At 43.5% G+C, this 19,186-nt stretch overlaps 1 protein-coding gene across 1 annotated transcript in view; it reads right to left on the bottom strand.

Annotated features, from left to right (window-relative positions):
* Window positions 1-19,186, bottom strand: part of CELSR1 (cadherin EGF LAG seven-pass G-type receptor 1) — a 180,388-nt gene that overhangs the window by 62,672 nt on the left and 98,530 nt on the right. The window contains 1 exon segment of the mRNA XM_083182922.1: window positions 16,044-16,132. Coding sequence (XP_083039048.1) covers window positions 16,044-16,132 — 89 coding nt within the window.

Raw genomic sequence — 19,186 nt, 5'->3', positions numbered from 1 at the left:
GTAAAGATTTATTCGAAAACAGGGACCATTTGGGGGATGCAATGGGAGGGGCTGCCAAAAAAGAGGCATGACAACCATTTTCAGGGCATGTCTTAGGTTGCAACTGCGATCCCCTAAGCAGAAAACAGGAAGCGGTCATCTATTAGAATGAACTTAGGTCTACAGTCATTAGGTCGACCCCACTAGGTCGACTGGCAGGAAGGTCGACCTGACTTAAGGTCGACATGGGCCAAGGTCGACATGACTTAAGGTCGAATTTGCATAAAGGTCGACATGAGGAAGGTCGACTGGTCATAAGGTCAACATGGGGTTTTTCACTGTTTTTTGAGCCGACATGTGCCGACAGGCGATATTTCATGCCCTACATCCACTAGGGCGTGGAGGAGGTTATTAAAGCTGTGGCGAGCGAAGCGAGCCACCGTGCCCGAAGCATTGCGAGCGAAGCAAGCGATGCGAGGGTCAGATTCTCATTGCCAACTGTGTCCATGTCGACTGTGTCGACATTCAGATAAAAAACAGTGAAAAACCCATGTCGACCTTATGACCAGTCGACCTTCTTCATGTCGACCTTTATGCAAATTCGACCTTAAGTCATGTCGACCTTGGCCCATGTCGACCTTAAGTCAGGTCGACCTTCCTGCCAGTCGACCTAATGACTGTAGACCTAAGTTCATTCTGATAGATGTACCGATTCCGCAGAAAACATGGTGCCACTGGGTCAGTTCCAATGGCTATTCTGCCTGACCACAGGGCTACCCAAACAGTCGATTTCTTCAGTAATCTACAACCCACACAATCTTTGTACACCGCGTTTGGATTGCGATGGTGCCCAGCAGGCACCTCAGAACATTTCCAGGTGGATACAGCATTTGCACACTTTCACACCAGCCTAAATTCCCGGGTTGGGCCCGGGAACAACCCACGTGCTGGTGTGTAAGGTTCCTGGGATTTCAACCCTGCTATGGAACAGGGTTGTTACAGAGTTCAAGGTCCTGGCCAGTGTGAAAGGGGTAGGGGTACTCACCCGGTTTGCCGGTCCTCGTGCATGCTGTCAGACGGGGATCCACACAGGTGGCTGGCACAGATGACAGGACAGGTGGCATATGTAGATGACGCAACTCTCTGGCACCCTCACTGCAGCCAGTGAGCTGCGTCATCTGCGCCCGCCGTCTGACCTGTCATCTGCCTGTGTGGATCCCTGGCCTGCACCGAGGACCAACAACCCGGGGTGAGTACTCTCCACCTCCTGCCGCCTCTAACGCCTGCCCACCTCCTCCCCACACCAGAAAATGCAGGGACTTTTCTGGTGTGAAAGGGCCAACGCGGGAATGCCCTGGCAGGATCCCTGGGCCATATTCCTGGGTGGGACCCTGCATTTTCTGGTGTGAAAGGTGTATTAGTTGCACACAGATTTGCAGGTGTGAATGCTTCAGCGTACATCTACTAAGACTTCTTACACAGGCACAACCCATCACAGTTCCACACACTGCAATACCCCCGGTGTGATAAAGGACTATCACAGGATGCATCTGGGTAAATTTAAAATATAGGATATTTTCAAATGAAAGGTAATAACGAGATGTGTGCTTTAGACTAAGTATGCAAAAAGATGTTTACAGACTCCTAGCTATAGTTATGGCTAGTGTGGCTGAAAGGCGAGACACAGGTGACTCTGAAACAGCATAAGGCCAATCCAGCTCAGACAGCTAATATTACAAGAGCAACATGTGGAAATCAACACCAAAGCCTTTACTAGGACATGACATTCATGATAAGACAGGTCCATTTGGTTTCATATGTACAATCACTTCATATGAAATCGGCATAAATGGCCATGCATGCACAAGTCATTCCAAAGTATGTTCTTCTAACATGACCAAACATTTTACTTTTCAGCAAGCCACGGGATAAAGTATTTTGGATTGCTGGCAGTGTGGGGATTAAGACCTAATGGGAACTGTCATTGGGGTGTCACAGACCTGCAGATCTTCTACTCAAGTATGAGGGAAAAAAAATGATACTTTTGCACGCCACAAATTGTTCAAGGGGTAATTAACTTCAAACAAGTAAAAACCAGGACATGTGTTTGCCTGCTCCATTGTATTTAATGCAGAGTATGCAGGTCTGTTTTGCCATGACAACACAAAAGCTTAAAATCTAGAGGAAACTCCTTGAAACAGACAGTAAAAATATAATTAATGATACGGTGTGTACGTACAGGATTAGAGTTATAAAAAAAGTCTTCTATAGAATATACTTCAAAAGACCCAGGTGCTATAAAGAACTATCAAATAATGGGAGATCATCAATACATATACCTGTATGGATTTCAAATTATATAAATTATCCATCTCAATAATAGTGGCATATAAATCACAATGTTTAATAAAACATTGTCAAAAGGAATACAGGTGATCCATCCAACTTATACCCCTTTCACACTGCACTTGTTAAACTGTATATTGCTGTTTATTTTCCATTTTAAAACGTTTAATGCTGCAGTGGGAAAGCACCAGAGTTCATTTACCGGTTAAAGATAACCGGTATTTCAAAACGTTTAAAAAGCAGAGTCCGTTTTTTATGAAGTGAGAATGGCTCTGAAACGGTATTTAGTAAAATCACATACCTCCCAACTTCTGTCCGTATGAAATAGGGACACTCGCGCGGCTTGCGAGCGCCCGAAAAGGGGGCGGGGCGTATGCAAATGATGGTGCGGCTTATGCTAATTAGCCGCGACCTCATTTTCATACGAGAATAGACGCTGTGCGCATGCGCTCAGAGTCTATTCTACTAGATTGGGGGTCTCCCAACTGTCACCCCCCCGCAGCGGGACAATGCCTGCCGCGGGTGGGACAGCGGGACAGGACCCGAAAATCGGGACTGTCCCTCTAAAATCGTGACAGTTGGGAGGTATGAAATCAACAGACTACAGACCTGTGATAGGCTGGCCCTTGCGTTCTGCCTTGAAACGTGTTCAGGGGATTAAACGGGTTGACTGAATGGTATTTAAAATGGTAATCTACTGCAATGTGAAGGCTCAGACCCGTTTTAAATACCGTTTCAAAATACCAGTTTTTAAAACATTTAGGCAGTGTGAAAGTGGTATTATTGTGTGTGTATACTACAAATATGTATATTGTATGTACAAAATAGGCAATATTTATTTATTTTATTTATTTAAATATAGAAGAAAAGCCTGAATAATGTTCACAGATTGACTATTATATTTAACATCTGATGCTACTGAAATAAAATAAAATGTCCTGATTATCAATAAGCATGACACAGCTGATAGCAGCAGCAGATCACTTAGGACACTGGGGGTTATTCTGGTTGACATGCAGCAATTTGCGTGTGATCTGGAGGAAAACATGGCGGGCAGCTGACATCCAGTTGTGTCAGCTGCCCGCACCCGGAACCAACGTCACTGGGTAATTACCATGGGAATGCCCAGCGTTTTCATGGGAACATCAAGGTGGAAAGCTAGGTGTTCCCATGGGTGCGACTGCCCGCCAGTTCTACCCACACCCCCTGCACGCAGTGGTAGGTGCGTGAGTCCGGCAAACACTCTGTTCACCGCGGACGCATGCACAGAAATGTGCATGCACAAAAGAGAAACATCGGTCCTCCATGCAAGCGGAGAACCGCATGAACCAGAATAAGGTCCAATGTGCACAATTTTCAATTTAGAGAAGAGAGTTTGTATTATATAGCGTATCTTCCACTGCACACACATTGACTACAATAAACCGAACAAAACAACAGTACAGAGGCATGTACTAAGCCTTGGAGATTGATAAAGTGGACAGAGATAAAGTATCTGCCCGCCCCTAACTACCATTTTTCAAATGCAGTCTGTCACATGACAGTTAGGGTCAGATTTGGAAGGGACTTTATCTCTCTCCAATGCATAGTACATCTCCTCCACAGAGGTAGATTTACTTAAGTGCAGATTTTTAGATGAGATGTTGCCCATAGCAACCAATAAGATTCTAGCTATTATTTTCTAGAATAAATGAGAAGCACAACCTGTTGCTGCTATGGGCAATATCTCACACTGAATAAGACAACATTGGTTGTAATTAATAAAGAGTTCAATGCAAATATGATACGAACAGTGTCTGGGGAAAGAGTAGCCTTTTACTACGTATCAGAAGTTGGCAGCAAGCACAAAACGCAGCCAGATGTGCAGGTGTGGCTCCACAATTAGTACAAAGATGCTAAAAGTGACAGCACACAATGCATACACTTTACAGTAAATGGACAGTGCGTGGATAAGAAGTACCGAGTTTCAAAGCTGTAACTAAAAGCAACAAAAGCATACCATATTTTTTACTTACAAAACACTAAGAAAAATTTATTTTCATTCCAATCCACTTAATTTGAGAGCTCTTTATCATTTAGTTACACTGGGGCAGATTTATTAATCCTGGAGAAGTGATAAAGTGGATGGTTAGAAAGTACCAGCCAATCAGCTCCTAACTGTCTATTTACAGGTCATGCCCGAAAATGACAGTTATGAGCTGGTTGGCTCACCTTCCACTTTATCACACCTCCAGGCTTAAATAGCTTAATACATCTGCCTCTTATTTTAAATCCCACATTTCTTAGTGATCATACCCAGGACCTTTAGTCACATCCTCCTTTATTTAAAGCACACATTTCCAAATACTGTGCTACCCAGGATTCAAGCCCATAATCTTCCAATATTGCAGCCAAGACACCTTACTCAAAGCGGTTTGCTCCTTCATGAGAAAGATGAGAGTAAATGTGTGCCTTAAATAAAAGGAGTGTGTGACCGAAGGTGCTTTGGTATATGAGGGGAAGATCGGCGCGGTCAGGTGATGCCGTTGATTAAAGAGTAGGAATGTGAAAGTCTAAAATCAGTACACTGACAGGTGCTGCAGAACAGCACCCCCTGACCTGTGGAGTCCCCCTGGTGGAACAGGGCGAACCACCTTAGTTATCAAGTAAGATGCACATAACACAGCAGCACACATACATACATATATATATATATATATATATATATATATATATATACACACACATACATACATACATACACACATACATAGCAGAAGATCAAAGTAGTTGATGAATCGATTTACATAAGACCCCTCTTTCTATGTAAGCATGCAATTGCACAGTTGCTGCATACAAAGTAAATAAATGAAACAGTTTTTTTAATAAAATCTTTTTTTTTATCCGATTTTTATTAAAATGATCAAGTAAAAACAAACAATAATACAAAGTTCTTTTCAAATACTGTAACTTTAATATATTCAATGAAAGGACTTGAAAGTGTTACCTTGAATCATGGCATAGCACAACTACACACAAATCACAAACTGCTAAAGGAAAGAAACAGCAATGATGTTATAAGTTACAATAGCTGGCAATGGTCTCGGCTGATGTGAAATCTGAATAAGCCTACACATCAGATTTCTTTTTAAAGGTGTTCAAGAAACCTAATCCTCGTACACACGGTGTGATTCTGACTAGCTTTTGATTACATTTTGTCAAATTCAAATTGAATAAACATCGAATGGTTTTCAGCGGCATTCAATCCCGATGCGCAGCCCCGCGGCATCAAAATGGAATAGAAAATAGACTTTGTAGGCGACACTATATAGTGCAGATCTGTACCATATAGTCCAAATTGAATGAGTTGATTCTCTGCTATGGCTTTCCTGTATTACCCCTACACATCGTAAAAATACCTGGGTTGATCCCAGGTTGTTGCCACATTGACATGGGTCTGTGATGTGAAAAGGCCATTTCAAATATCCTGAGTCCAGCAACCCGGCATCCCGACCTGGGTTAAAAGAAGGGTTAATCCGGTGTCGGAACGGGTTGCTGTTCAGTGTGAACGGGTTCACGCTATGAAGGAGGTAGCGGTGGAGATGCTGTCAGCTCCAAGCAGAGGTGGATTTAGACCTTATGGGGCCCTAGACAAGATACCAGTTTTGGCCAATCCTCCCTCAGACAACCGATAGAACTATATTTTTACTGCTAATTGCAGGCGGCATTGATAGAGCAACATCAGTACTGGTCTTTTAGAAGTAGGCTTAATACCTGTGTCACATTTACAGTAAACTGACTGCCCACATAGAGTGCATGAGTCCATTGAGCGTGTCCAAATATTGTTTATCCTATCAAAAAACATTAAAACTTTGGGAGTGAGCGCTGGTCCATGTGATGTCATGACATCACACGGTCATGCAATGCTCCTCTGGGAATGTTTTGGACAGCCAGGGAATAGTGTTCCCGCCCTGCCCGATTTTTAAAGGGCAAAATGCGCCCTGCCACTCTCGCAGCGCCCCGCTAAAAAAAGCCTCACGGGGAAGCCCAGCAACTCCGTACACGGCGATGCCCGGCGTTTCCCTGGCAGCACAGTGGCTTCGGAGGGGCCGGGACCGCCCCCCTTTGATGACGGTGGTGGTCTGGCCCGCCCCCTTTGATGATGACGGCGGCCCAGGCAAGACTCTTTCATGACAGCGGCGGCCCGGGCACGCCCCTTTCATCATGACGGCGGCGGGCCGGGCACACCCCTTTCATGACGTCGGCAGGCCGGACACGGCCCTTTCATGATGTCGGCGGCCCGGGCACGCCCCCTGCTGTGACGTCGGCGTGCCCGGTCCGCCCCCCGGCGCCCTGCCCGCTGTCACTCCTAGAGTGAACACTAATATCTTTATAGCCCTTGGGATCTGTTTGGCCCTAGGCAGACTACTTGGTTGCTTTGTGGAAAATCCGCTCCTCTGGGAATGTTTTGGACAGCCAGGATATCTTTATGGGACCTGCATGGCCCTAGGCAGGCTACTTGGAGCCAGAGATGGATTTTCCACAAAGCAACCAAGTGCTGACCCCACCCCTGCCACCCTCAATGATGCACCGCTGCCCCGCCCAGTCTGACCTTGTGAGGAGCTGAACCTTGCAAATTCCAGGTAGCTCCTGAGACGTACCCATGTCCAAATCCCAGTTGTGACCCGGTATTTGCGATGTGAAAGGTGTAAATGGGGTATGTATGGTACTGCAGTCTGGAACACAATTCCATACCTTTTTAATATTGCCTACATCTTACCACTTATGAATTCAGAACTGAGATCTGTACAGTGGGTTTTCAGAACAGATCCCTGCTGTGCGCAACTGCAGAGGTCTTAGGATTTCCTCAGTCTGTGAAAGTGTGCGGAACTCTGACCCTCCCACAAGACTGCGACAGTCGGGCTGATCAATGACAGAGCTGGGGTCACACACAATCCCTGAAAAGGCCTGGACACATCTGTGTTTTTCCAGACACTCCCAAAAAATGTACGGTTACTAGCTACAAATCTAGTGGCCGAGTATTAATATCAAATCTAAGTATGCAGTGATGGTAATCCTCAGTTCTAAGAGGGTGCCAATGGGCAAAATCAGACACAGCATTAGCACAAAGAGGCAACTGCTGCAAAAGTGTCCACCCCTGAATCAGGCCCAATAGCTCTAGCATGCTCTCAAAATGGTTGTTTCTTTCAGCTTCTCCTGTACTTCATCACTGTCAATAATAAATCAATTTGGGGAAAAAATTATATTGATCAATCTTTTCCTGATTAATTTATTATCTTATTAACCATTGATTATGTGTAGTACATACGTGAATATGTCTTGTTTTTATTAATATATCTGATTGTATTTATTAATTACTATTCAAATAAACGTCCTAATTTGTATTATTTATGAGGGCTAGCACCTCAATCGTGGAAGAAGCAGTCCTGACTTGGTTTTATTGTTATTGCTACATAATTTGGTTAAGGCGCCCATACACTTGAGTAACTTTTCGGAGGGAGAAGTTGCATACGATTTCCCTTGAACCACCCATCAGCTTCCCAGGCAGCAGGATCGCATACGATACATCGTATGCAGTCCTTTTGCATATGATACGTAGTATGCAATCTCAGTTAGGGCTGTGGAAAATCTTGAGTGCAGCCCTTGCAATCTCTCGCTCCGATCCTATGTGCACAGGAACACGCATTGGATCAAAGCTGAAACAAATGAAATTGGAAACTTTTCATCCAATTTATCTGACCGATCCGTTAGAATCAGATGAAAAAAAGTGTCCAAGTACACTAGTGTATGGGACACTTTATAATTAGCATCTTCTCATTCTGGGGCAGATTTATTAAGCTCGGTGAAGTGATAAAGTGTCTGGTTTTTATCACCGGCCAATCAGCTCCTACCTGAGAAGTTACAGGCTTGGTTTGAAAAATGACAGGTAGTAGCTGATTGGCCAGTGATAAAAAGCAGACACTTTATCACGTCACCGAGCTTAATAAATCTACCCCTCAGTTACACATTTCCAAAGCTCTCTTTTTGTACAGTAATGGGCCCCATACATCAGCAATTAATTGTGACAATCCTGAGATCTGGAGATGATTGCCACAATTAATTTTAGATGTGTGGGCTCCCCCTTTTGGCAATCCCAATCAAAAATTAATCGGGATCGCCAATCGATTGCTTAACCCCTTCACGACATTTGACGTACATGTACGTCATGGTCGGGAAGTACTTCCCGACATTTGACGTACATGTACGTCATGGATTCTAACTGTCACTGCGTCTATAGACGCGGTGACAGTTAGGAGATGTCTGCTGTCCCTGACAGCAGACATCCCCCCTCGTCGCCCAGGGGGGGCAGGGGTGCCCCCCCCGGTCGGCGATCGCTGTGATTGGCTGTTCAAATCTGAACAGTCAATCACAGCGTTTCCTGTGTTACCGGCGGCTAAGCCGCTCGGTAACACAGAAAACGGTGGTGATCGGTGCAGCACCGATCACCACCGAGCGGCAGCACCCCCCTCCCACCCGCCGGGCACTCACCCGGCAGCAGCAGCAGCTCCAGCGGCTCCACCGCTACGTCCGGAGCGCACGCTGCGCTCCCCTCCTCCCCCCTCCCCCCCGCAGCAGCAGCAGCATCATGCTGCTGCTGGAAAAGTGAAAAATTAAATAAAATTAAAAATAATGTGCAAATGTGTGTGTATATATATATATATATACACACACATATATATATATATATATATATGTGTGTGTATATATATGTATATATATATATATATATATATATATATATATATACACACATATATATATATATATATATATATGTGTGTGTGTGTGTGTGTGTGTGTGTGTGTGTGTGTGCGTATACCGCACCGATCACCAACGATCGCCAGCCCCCCCCCCCTCCCACCCGGCAGCCCCCCTCCCTCCCACCCACCCGGCTGCCGCAGCGCCAGCACCCCTCCCACCCCCCCGCCAGCCGCAGCGCCAGCCCCCCTCCCAAAGCTGGTGACCAAAATGGGGTCACTTGTGGGGGGGGTTCCACTGTATTGGTGCTTCGGGGGTCTTGCTAATGCGACATAGCACCCGCCATTCATTCCACCACCAAAAATCACTCCTTCCCTTCTGAGTCCTGCCATGCACCCAACTGGTATTTTTTGGTCACATGTGAGGCATTGCCGTACCCGGGAGAAATTGGGGCACAGATTTTGGGGTGCTTTGTCTCCTTCATTCCTTGTGAAAATTAAAAATTTTGAGCCAGAACTGCATTTTTGTGTAAAAAATTAAATTTTTTTACACAAAAATGCAGATCTGGCTCAAAATTTTTCATTTTCACAAGGAATGAAGGAGACAAAGCACCCCAAAATCTGTGCCCCAATTTCTCCCGGGTACGGCAATGCCTCACATGTGACCAAAAAATACCAGTTGGGTGCATGGCAGGACTCAGAAGGGAAGGAGTGATTTTTGGATTTTGCAGCACAGATTCTGGTTGAATGACCCCCGAAACACCCATACAGTGGAACCCCCCCACAAGTGACCCCATTTTGCAAACTACACCCCTCAGGGAATTCATCTAGGGGTATAGAGTACATTTCAAACCCCCCGGGGTTTCACCAATTTTGATACAACTGAGCTGTGAAAATGAAAAATTATTTTTTTTCATTTTCACTGCCCAGTTGTACCACAATTGGTGAAACCCCTGGGGGTTTGAAATGTACACTATACCCCTAGATGAATTCCCTGAGGGGTGTAGTTTGCAAAATGGGGTCACTTGTGGGGGGGTTCCTAACTTTTAGCATCTTATGGTGCCTAGAAACCTACATGGTGCCTAAAAAATAATCTCATAAAAAGGAGTCTCCAAAATCAAGTAGGTGCTCCTTCTATTATGAAGCCTGTGGTTTGGTCACCGTGCACACTAGGGCCACATATAGGATATTTATGAAAACCAAAGAATTGGGGGAATCAATTTTTAGTCACATTTCTCTAGTAAAATGTACTGTGTTCCTTAGAAAAATGTATTAAAATTGAAAATCCGAAAAAAAAATGAAATTTTGAAATTTCACCTACACTTTGTTTTAATTCCTGTGAAACACCTAAAGGGTTAACAAACTTCCAAAATGCTGTTTTGAATACTGTGAGGGGTGCAGTTTTTGAAATGGCATCATTTATGGGGGTGTCTCACATACAAGTCCCTCAAAGTCACATCAGAACTGAACTGGTCCCTAAAAAAATCAGTGTTTGAAATTTTCTTGAAAATTTGAGAATTTGCTAGTCATATTTGAAGCCTCCTAGTGTCCAAAAAAATTAAAAGGAAGTTGAAATAATGATTGCAACATAAAGTAGACATATGGTCTTTGTTAGTTATTAACTATTTTGAGTGGTATGATTATTTGTCTCACAAGCAGAAAATGTGACATTTTGCATATTGCTAAATTTTCCATTTTTTCACGATATTTTGGTATTTTTCACAAAAAAACACAGACTGTATCGACCCAAATTTACCACTAACTTGAAGTACAATGTGTCACGAGAAAACAGTCTCAAAATCACTGGGATAAGTAAAAGCAAAAAAAAGTTATCCCCACTTAAGTGAGACATGTCAGATTTGAAAAAAAGGGCTCTGTCATGAAGGCACAAACTGGCTCTGTCATGAAGGGGTTAATCAGATTTTTAAACATTCTTAATAATCTGGTATTATCTGCGGATCTTTTTTATATGTGTGGGCATTCCCAATTCGTCTTCTTCATCTATTTACATTAGGAACAGCTGAAATGACAATCGATTGGGCAATTTCCAGATATGAAGGTGCAATCTTTAGATGGAAAAATCTGACGATCACTGAAATAAATCTGTAATGTGTGGGCAAGTCAAATAGATTGAAAAATCCATTTATCTGGCCAAAAAATCCCTGGATCTGGAAATCCATTAATTGTGCTTGTTGATGTATGGGGCCCATAACACCTGGATGGATCAATTAATTAAATGCATTTAATTATCAACAACCTGTCTAAAATGACCTTAGTTTTAATATGGCAGCAGAATCGGGAAGGGTGTACTTAAGCAAAATATGTGATGAACTATTTGTCACATATATGTGATATGTCACAGGGTTATGATGCTGAGAACACGATAATGACTAGATGATTCTGTTCTGAATAACACAACTCAAATTACTACAAGTTTACAAGTAGGATTACCTCTGCTACATACATACCCTCCAACTGTACCGTTTTAGCCGGTACAGTACAGGTTTTTAACGGTCTGTACCGGCTAAAATAAACTGTACCGAATGTACCGGTTTTTGTTAACATCAGCTTTAGCTGCCTGAGGGATTCTGGGAGATGTAGTTTATTACACTGCCGACTGCTCCCCAGAGAGCATGGAGAAGCAGCCGGCCAGGACTACATCTCCCAGGGTGCACAGCGGAGGGCTGTGACAGGCTTGCCTCCCCCTGCTGCTCAGGGAGAGACTGTGGTTGGAGGATGTCGGCTGTCCAGAGACCACAAGTCCCGGCCGCAATAGCACAAGCCGCCACCTCAGGGGCTGCGTGACGTCACCACAGCATGGACGTGCCGCAGCATGGAGAACCCGACAGTGGGGACAGTCGGCGATTTTATGGCCAGACCCCGCAAAGCTGACGAGGTAGGGACAGCCAGCGCAGGATTTATATTAAAATGGGCCTCAAAGAAATTGGCACATGTAGTCCAAAGTAAAATGGTGAAGGCCACGCCCCCTTTTAACCATGGCCACACCCCTGTACCGATTTTTTAGATGGAAATGTTGGAGGGTATGTACATATTATACATTTACTAAATCTTACATCTATATTGTCCAAATACAAAAAAACTGGGCAAAGGTGTAGCAGATAATGTATACCTTCAATCCGGTTACAAAATAATTCAAGAGTGCATTTAACGTGTTTCATGAAAACAGTAAGAAAGCAGACAAGTATATACAGTATATAGCATAAACAGTAAAAGTGTTACTGCCAATACTGTTCTGTGTGCAGGATCCTTGTGGGATGCTTATAAAGCAGACAGCCTATGTAAGGCAATCCCTCATAGTATTCACAATAAGCTAAGAAGGGGACAGTACCATATAAGGATTACAACTGTTTATAGTGATAAATTATTGTACTAATCTGCAGTCAAAACAGAGTAGGACTTCAGGCTGGTATTAGCTTTCTATGTACAGTGTGCTGGTGGTATCCACATAATGCCCAGAATTAACTCAGAAATAATACACAGCACTTCTGCACATATGTAATGTTTTACTGTTGGTGACCTCTCCAAAAATGTCTGTCTCGCTTAACATAAAAATGAGTGTGGTTGTCGTATTCTTGCAGAGGGAAGCTCATATGTCCTGTGTTATTTACATGTATACAAAGAGCAATGAGCTAATTCACTATCATTAGCAATCCCAGGAAGTCACCCGAAGAGAGCCCGCACAGATCTCCTTTGTAGTGTATATTCCTGATGCGCACAATAACTCAGTGGGCACTTGAGTAGTAAAGTGAATTAAATATGTGAAGCCTCTTAAGGATTCAGGTCAATGAATTACTTGCAATTGGTCACTTCTTTGTACACTTTGCTGCATCACTGATCTTGTAACACAAAGGAATTTTTCACTTAGCTATAAAATAGATATATTTGCCATGTTTATAAGTTAAGAGGACGACTACTCTGGATAAATAAACTGGAAATAAAACATCTGCCCATTGTTTTACTTTATTTTCTTGGTTTTATTTAATTTTCCTATGTGCAAGTTGATGTCCAAACAGAGTATATGGAGGGAAAACATTTAAAGCACATCAGTGACCCCAATGAGGCACCTAGTGTGTCTGAATAGGATTTGCTTTTCTTCCAAATGCATTGTAATGTATCTGCTATGAAATTAGCACAATAATAGTTCTACCCAACGCATTTCAATCACCGAAGGACAGTAATACCTTCTTAGTCATTTCTACACTTTAAACACACTCTATATTGAACTCTGATGATGTCAGATTAAACGGGTATCCAATTATCATCAAAACATCATTGGGCGATGAAACAATTCTGAAGACCTACTGATTACATAGACACTCCATAACGATTTTTCACCGATGTGTTTTTTTCCCAGCAACCCTATTAAGTTGCCCGAAAACAAATGCATTCTCTGGAGAAAACAGAGGTTCAGAGAAACCGGTGTGTTTTTGCATCCCTGAAAAGCTGTGCTTATTGGGGATTTTGTTTCGCCTGACTGAGCTAGCATTCCTTGCTAATCATACCTGGACTGGCTGGCACAAGTGAGGAGTTTCTCTCCCTGGGAGTGCCAGTCCAGACCAAAACGAGCGCTTCCTATAGCGCTCCGGGAGTTGTCTTGATCATCCAGAGTGCCAAAGTATTACACATATATATTATATATATATATATATATATATTACATATACGTACGCAGACACACACGCAGGTGAGTGGGTCCGCACTACGTACTCAGCAACATCTGTTCTGATGCACCACAGGCAAATATACAAGGTCTATTACAGTATACTTACACATAGCCCAATGTGGTCCACAGGGTTTAACATGTGGTTAATAAAAGGACAAAAGTGTCCCATACAGTAGAACAAAATATAATACCAATCCTTGTTTGTCTAAAAAAACAAGAACTCCAAAGCCACAGGGTTTATTTATCTCTAGGCACCCTTCGGGGAACAGAAACTCAACACTAATATAGTTGTACTGTAATTAAAATACTTTCATAAAGTTCCATGTGTTAGTGAAAGCAATATTTCTTTAGCACCTATAAAAATGACTGAAAAGCCTCAGAGATCATGACCCTGCATCCCACAGTGAAACACACACTACTAGAACTAATTACAAATATTTGGAGTAATTAGCAAAAGCTCATTTTCAAAGAATATTGTGGTTTAATGTATAAAGTCAGTACAAAGAGCTGTAACTGGGGCCCTGCACTGAAATCACTGGGGACTGGGGCCCAGTAACCTGGAATAAAAAGAAACAAGTAAAAATGTCGATTAAACACCAGGGACTGAACATTCCTGAAACACTATCAGGCCCTGGCCATATGTACTGGTGTAACGTTATATTCCGCCAATGCCTAGATAATACACCAGTGAAACATGAGCGGCCTATTTAGGAGTCCCGACACACCTTTTGTTCACCTTTCCCGCAGTATCTCAGACCTTAGCTTTCAGCTCATTGTTCAGCATGAAATCAAATGCACAGCCAACATCAACGTCACCCACTGCGTGTCACCGAGACATATTTTCCACATTTCGCTTTGCCTACAGGTCTTTGTTCCTTCTACCAATCATTTTAAAAAGAGTGTTTATCTGAACGGATCTAAGACATTACATTGGTCCCGCACTAGGGTGGAGAAATCTGCTGCAGGTAACTTCTCCTGCACTGTCAAGACTCACATTTCCTGGGCAATGTTCTCTTAACACAGATAAAAGGACTACGCATGAATAATACATGGAAATGTTTATAAAAACATTGCCAGAGTACACGGTCTGAAAAATGCAATTTTACATGCTTACAATAGAGCATCATACTAAAACAAAACGTTTACCAACTATAAAATCACATTGTAAACCCCCCCCAAAAACACGAATATACCGAAATATCACAATTCACGTAGTAAAGTACAAGCTGTGACAACATTCATTGGATCATACTTCAATGATCGCCTTTTAATTATTTTTTTTTTTTTTACCTAGGGCCCAAATGTTTTTGTAAAGAGAAAACCAGCAATCCCTTGTTTGGCACAGTACATTTGTATGTTCTGTGTGCGTAACTTAGCTTGTTAATTGTAATAACATTTACAGCATCATGTTCATAAAACTCCTATTAATAACTGAAACTTCACTCCATTCATTGACTTCTATAAGTTCATTACCATTAAAGCAGAAAATGACTTCTGATGGGTCCAGTGTTCCACCTGATGTGGCAGGTCCTGTATTATTTCTTATATAACACACACACATATTCCGCAGCACTTTGCAGAGTATATTTGAACACCAGTCCCTGCCCCAGAGGCGCTTACACTCTATATTCCCTACCACATGTACATGCGCACACATTCATTCTAGGGTTAATTTGTTGGAAGCCAATTAGCCTACCAGTATATTTTTGGATTTTGGGAGGAAACCAGAGTAGCCGGAGGAAACCCACTCAAACACGGGGAGAATATACAAACTCCGCACAGTTAGGGCCATGGTGGGAATCGAACCCATGACCTCAGCACTGTGAGGCAGTAATACTAACCATTGCACCATTCGTGATGCTGTATAAACTGTCTGGGTCCTGCAAGTAGTGTAATGCAAACAGAATTCATCCTACAGGCAGTGTGTTCGCCATAGACACCATGCTGCCTAAAGGACCAAGAGGAATACTGTAGGGCCTGCCAGATGACAGAACCCAGAGCCCAGTTAAGTTCTCTTATGTGCAATACTAATTGTGAAAGCACTGCAAGGCAATGTAACTTTGCTCATTTATTTGTTCACACTCCATATAGGTGCACAGAGAAATGACTGAAGAGTGCTTAAAAGCAATAATTGGTCCCTTTCATCATCTAATGACTACAAACATTTTTGTAAACACACTATACTGCAGAGATCAATGAGACAAAATAATTGACCATTTCATTACATCACAGTCATTTTCTATGCTATGGTTCACATCTTACACACAGTATGGGGGAAAGAGATTAGTGTAACTCACCTTGTTGTAATATTGTACTTGAACAGAATGCCACTGGCCATCACTCACTCCTCCCACAATGTACGGACTGACCTTAGTAGTGCTCTCCCCTGCAACAGTGAAAATGTGCACATCAGTGATCACAGTGCGAAAAGAACGTTTCATGTATACTGACCTATATGAATTCTTCGCACACAACTCCTGCTCATAATATTGTAAGGTAACAAAGTTAACGCCTCAAACTGAAATTTGAAGGATAACTGAATGATGAAATACCATTGTTATCTGGGGATGTGCATACAGGAAGAGGAATCTGAGCAATCAGTATGTCACTAGCAATCTCCATTTTTGTGTATGGCCGTCTCCAATTTTTCCCTCTGGCACCTGCATTCGGCACAGAATCAGGCCCCTTTTGTGCTACTGAATAACTGCAGTGATTTCAGATTCTGTACAACCAATGTCCCTGCCTCTCTGTAAGAGGTGTGGTAATTAGGTTGTCAGTCAATAGGTCGACAGGTAAAAGGTTGACATATGAAAAAGGTCATTAGGTTGACAAGGTCAAAAGGTCAACACAAGCAATAGGTCGACATGAACAAGGTCGACATGAGTTTTTCATGGTTTTGTTTAGGTGGTTTTTCATACTTAACGATCCCCGTGGACATAGAAGGAGAATATAATCCTGTAGCGAGCATAGCGAGGCACTGTGCCGAAGCATGGAGAGCGAAGAAGTACATTTATACGTGTCCATGTTGACAAACACAAAAAAAAAACATTAAAAAACCTGTTGCCCTTTTCATATTGCTTGAGTCGACCTTTTGACTATGCCGACCTTTATTTGTCGACCAATAGTGGTTGACCTATTGACTGTAAACCTAATTACTGTCGACCCTATGACCCATACCCTCTGTATAATGCATGTATTTTCCCTATGCAAGTGTATTTATAAATGGCAAGTCTGCAAAGCGGTCACTCTCACACTGCCTTCTCTGTTACAGACCACCAGTCCATGTCTACAATTCAGTTCATTCATCAACACATGTGCTACATATTAATATCACATGGTGGCTGTCCCTAACCTGTACACATACCGCACATAATCTGCAGTATTATCACAGGCACAGGAATAAAACAATTGCAAATCTGTAAGAGGAAAAAGTTCTGCCAATGTCCCCTTACATAATGGATGCCTCTTTGCCTGGTACATTTCCCTGGGAGAATAAAGAAGAAACCAACAGCAAAATCATATACTTTTCCCCACCACACATTGTATTATACACAGAATGTGTCTGAAGAAGAAGAAAAAAATAACTATTTAACCTGCACGTGACAGAAACCCGGGTGAGATTGCCCAAATCAAACAGTTTAATAGTGTGTCCTCCAGGTGAGTAACTACTGCAAGACAAACATTTGCTGAACCTTAGAAAAGCAGGCAAATAAAGGCACGGCTGCCTGAAAGTCAAACATACCCAGCAAGCTTCTCACTTCAGTTTGATATAATAAACACCTGACTGCACGGAAATGTATGCTCCTAGACCAGTTTTTCCCAAATTAATTTCCAAAATCCAGAAGTGTATGTTTTCCTGATCTATGGTACTTGCTCAAGCACAGGTGTATTTAACCCCTTGAGTGACGGGTTTTCCTGGGGCAGGACAAACCTACCAGGGCAGGTTTGTCCTGCCCCAGGAAAACCCACCATTCAAGCTACAGCCACTACCTTCTACCTCCTGCAGGTAGTGCTGCAGCCCAGCCAGAAGTAGTAGCGGCTGAGGCGAGTTATGATCCGCAGCGGTGGAGGTGAGTTCCCGGCAGCGAGTGCCATGGGGGGGAGAGGATGCGGGTATACAGTATGTAGGTGCGCGAGAGTGCTGGAGGCAACACTGGCACGCACCTACATACTGTTTTGTGGTATGCCCAGAAAGTTCTCGGACAGCCCACTGCGGCAGCACAGCTGAGCCCAGTAAACTTTTGGGCATACCACGCGTGTTATGGTCTACAGAAGGTACTCATTTTATTTGTGAGTTGATATGAACAACATGCAGTGTAAAGCTGGGTATACACCTATAAATATATCTGTCCAATCTATCTGGAGAGAACAAAAATCTGGTAATGTATGGGAGCATATAACAATCACTGGAAAACAAACAATGGTCACTCAGACAAACAGGTTAAATCCATTTGATTTAACAAACTTATCCAAACAATTGTTTTTGTAACTTTTCCAGCATTTGGGTGATTGTTCCATTGCTTCCATACATTACCAGATAGATTGGATATATCCATCTTTAGGTGTGTACTCAGCATTAGCGTCCCCTAAAGACTGGATTAGGGAAACACGGTGGCCAATTCAGACCCGGTCCAAATTCTGTCTGCGCATGGGGTGTGGTATAGGGGGCTGACAGTCGAGATCCTGAAGTCATTATCCCGACTGGCCAGACCCAGACAGCATGGCGAGCGCAACAAAGCCCCTTGCAGGCACAGTGGCTCTCTACGCAAGCCACCTATTCTATTCTCCCTCTATTGGGGTCGTGGACCCCCAATGAGGGGAAATAGCCGACGGCTGTCGGGAACCCGGCTGTCGGTGTTTTGACAGTCGGGATCCCGACGTCGGGTGAATGCCTGTCGGGACCCCGTCCGGCACTCCTGCGCATGTGCAGCCCCCTGTGTATATGCCTTTGGTGAGTATCCCCCTCGCCGAGGCGTTCGTATGGGTTGGGGAGGGAAGGGAGCTTGCAGGAGAGCCCCATGAAAATGCTGGGCATTTCCCCTGGAGACGCAGGTGGGTCAATGCCTGCTAGGGGTGGGCGGCTGACGTCACATGATGTCAGCGCCCGCCCCCACCCCTTTTTCTGCCTATAAGTCAGTTCAGACTGACTCATTTCCAAAGGGGAGGAAAAATCATTACATGGTCGGTGACCATCAAAAGATTGATCTACCCTTCGGCCGCATGCGAGGGGATGTGTTCACATATACATGTTAGTGAGGGGATGCGGGCGGCACAGGCCGGGCGTTCGGTGGGGCGGCGATGACCTATTTGCTAGGCTGCGAATATATGCAGCCTAGCAAACAGGTGTGAATCAGGCCCACTGTGTGTTGCTTTTACTAGGCTGACAATCTGATTATGGAATAGCAATAAACTACTGTATAAGTTATCCCAGCAACTCCAC

This window comes from Crinia signifera, chromosome 4 (genome assembly GCF_055691185.1).
Source record: "Crinia signifera chromosome 4, ASM5569118v1, whole genome shotgun sequence".
In the NCBI taxonomy this organism is placed as follows: Eukaryota; Metazoa; Chordata; class Amphibia; order Anura; family Myobatrachidae; genus Crinia; species Crinia signifera.
This window is presented reverse-complemented; position numbering and strand designations above follow the sequence as displayed.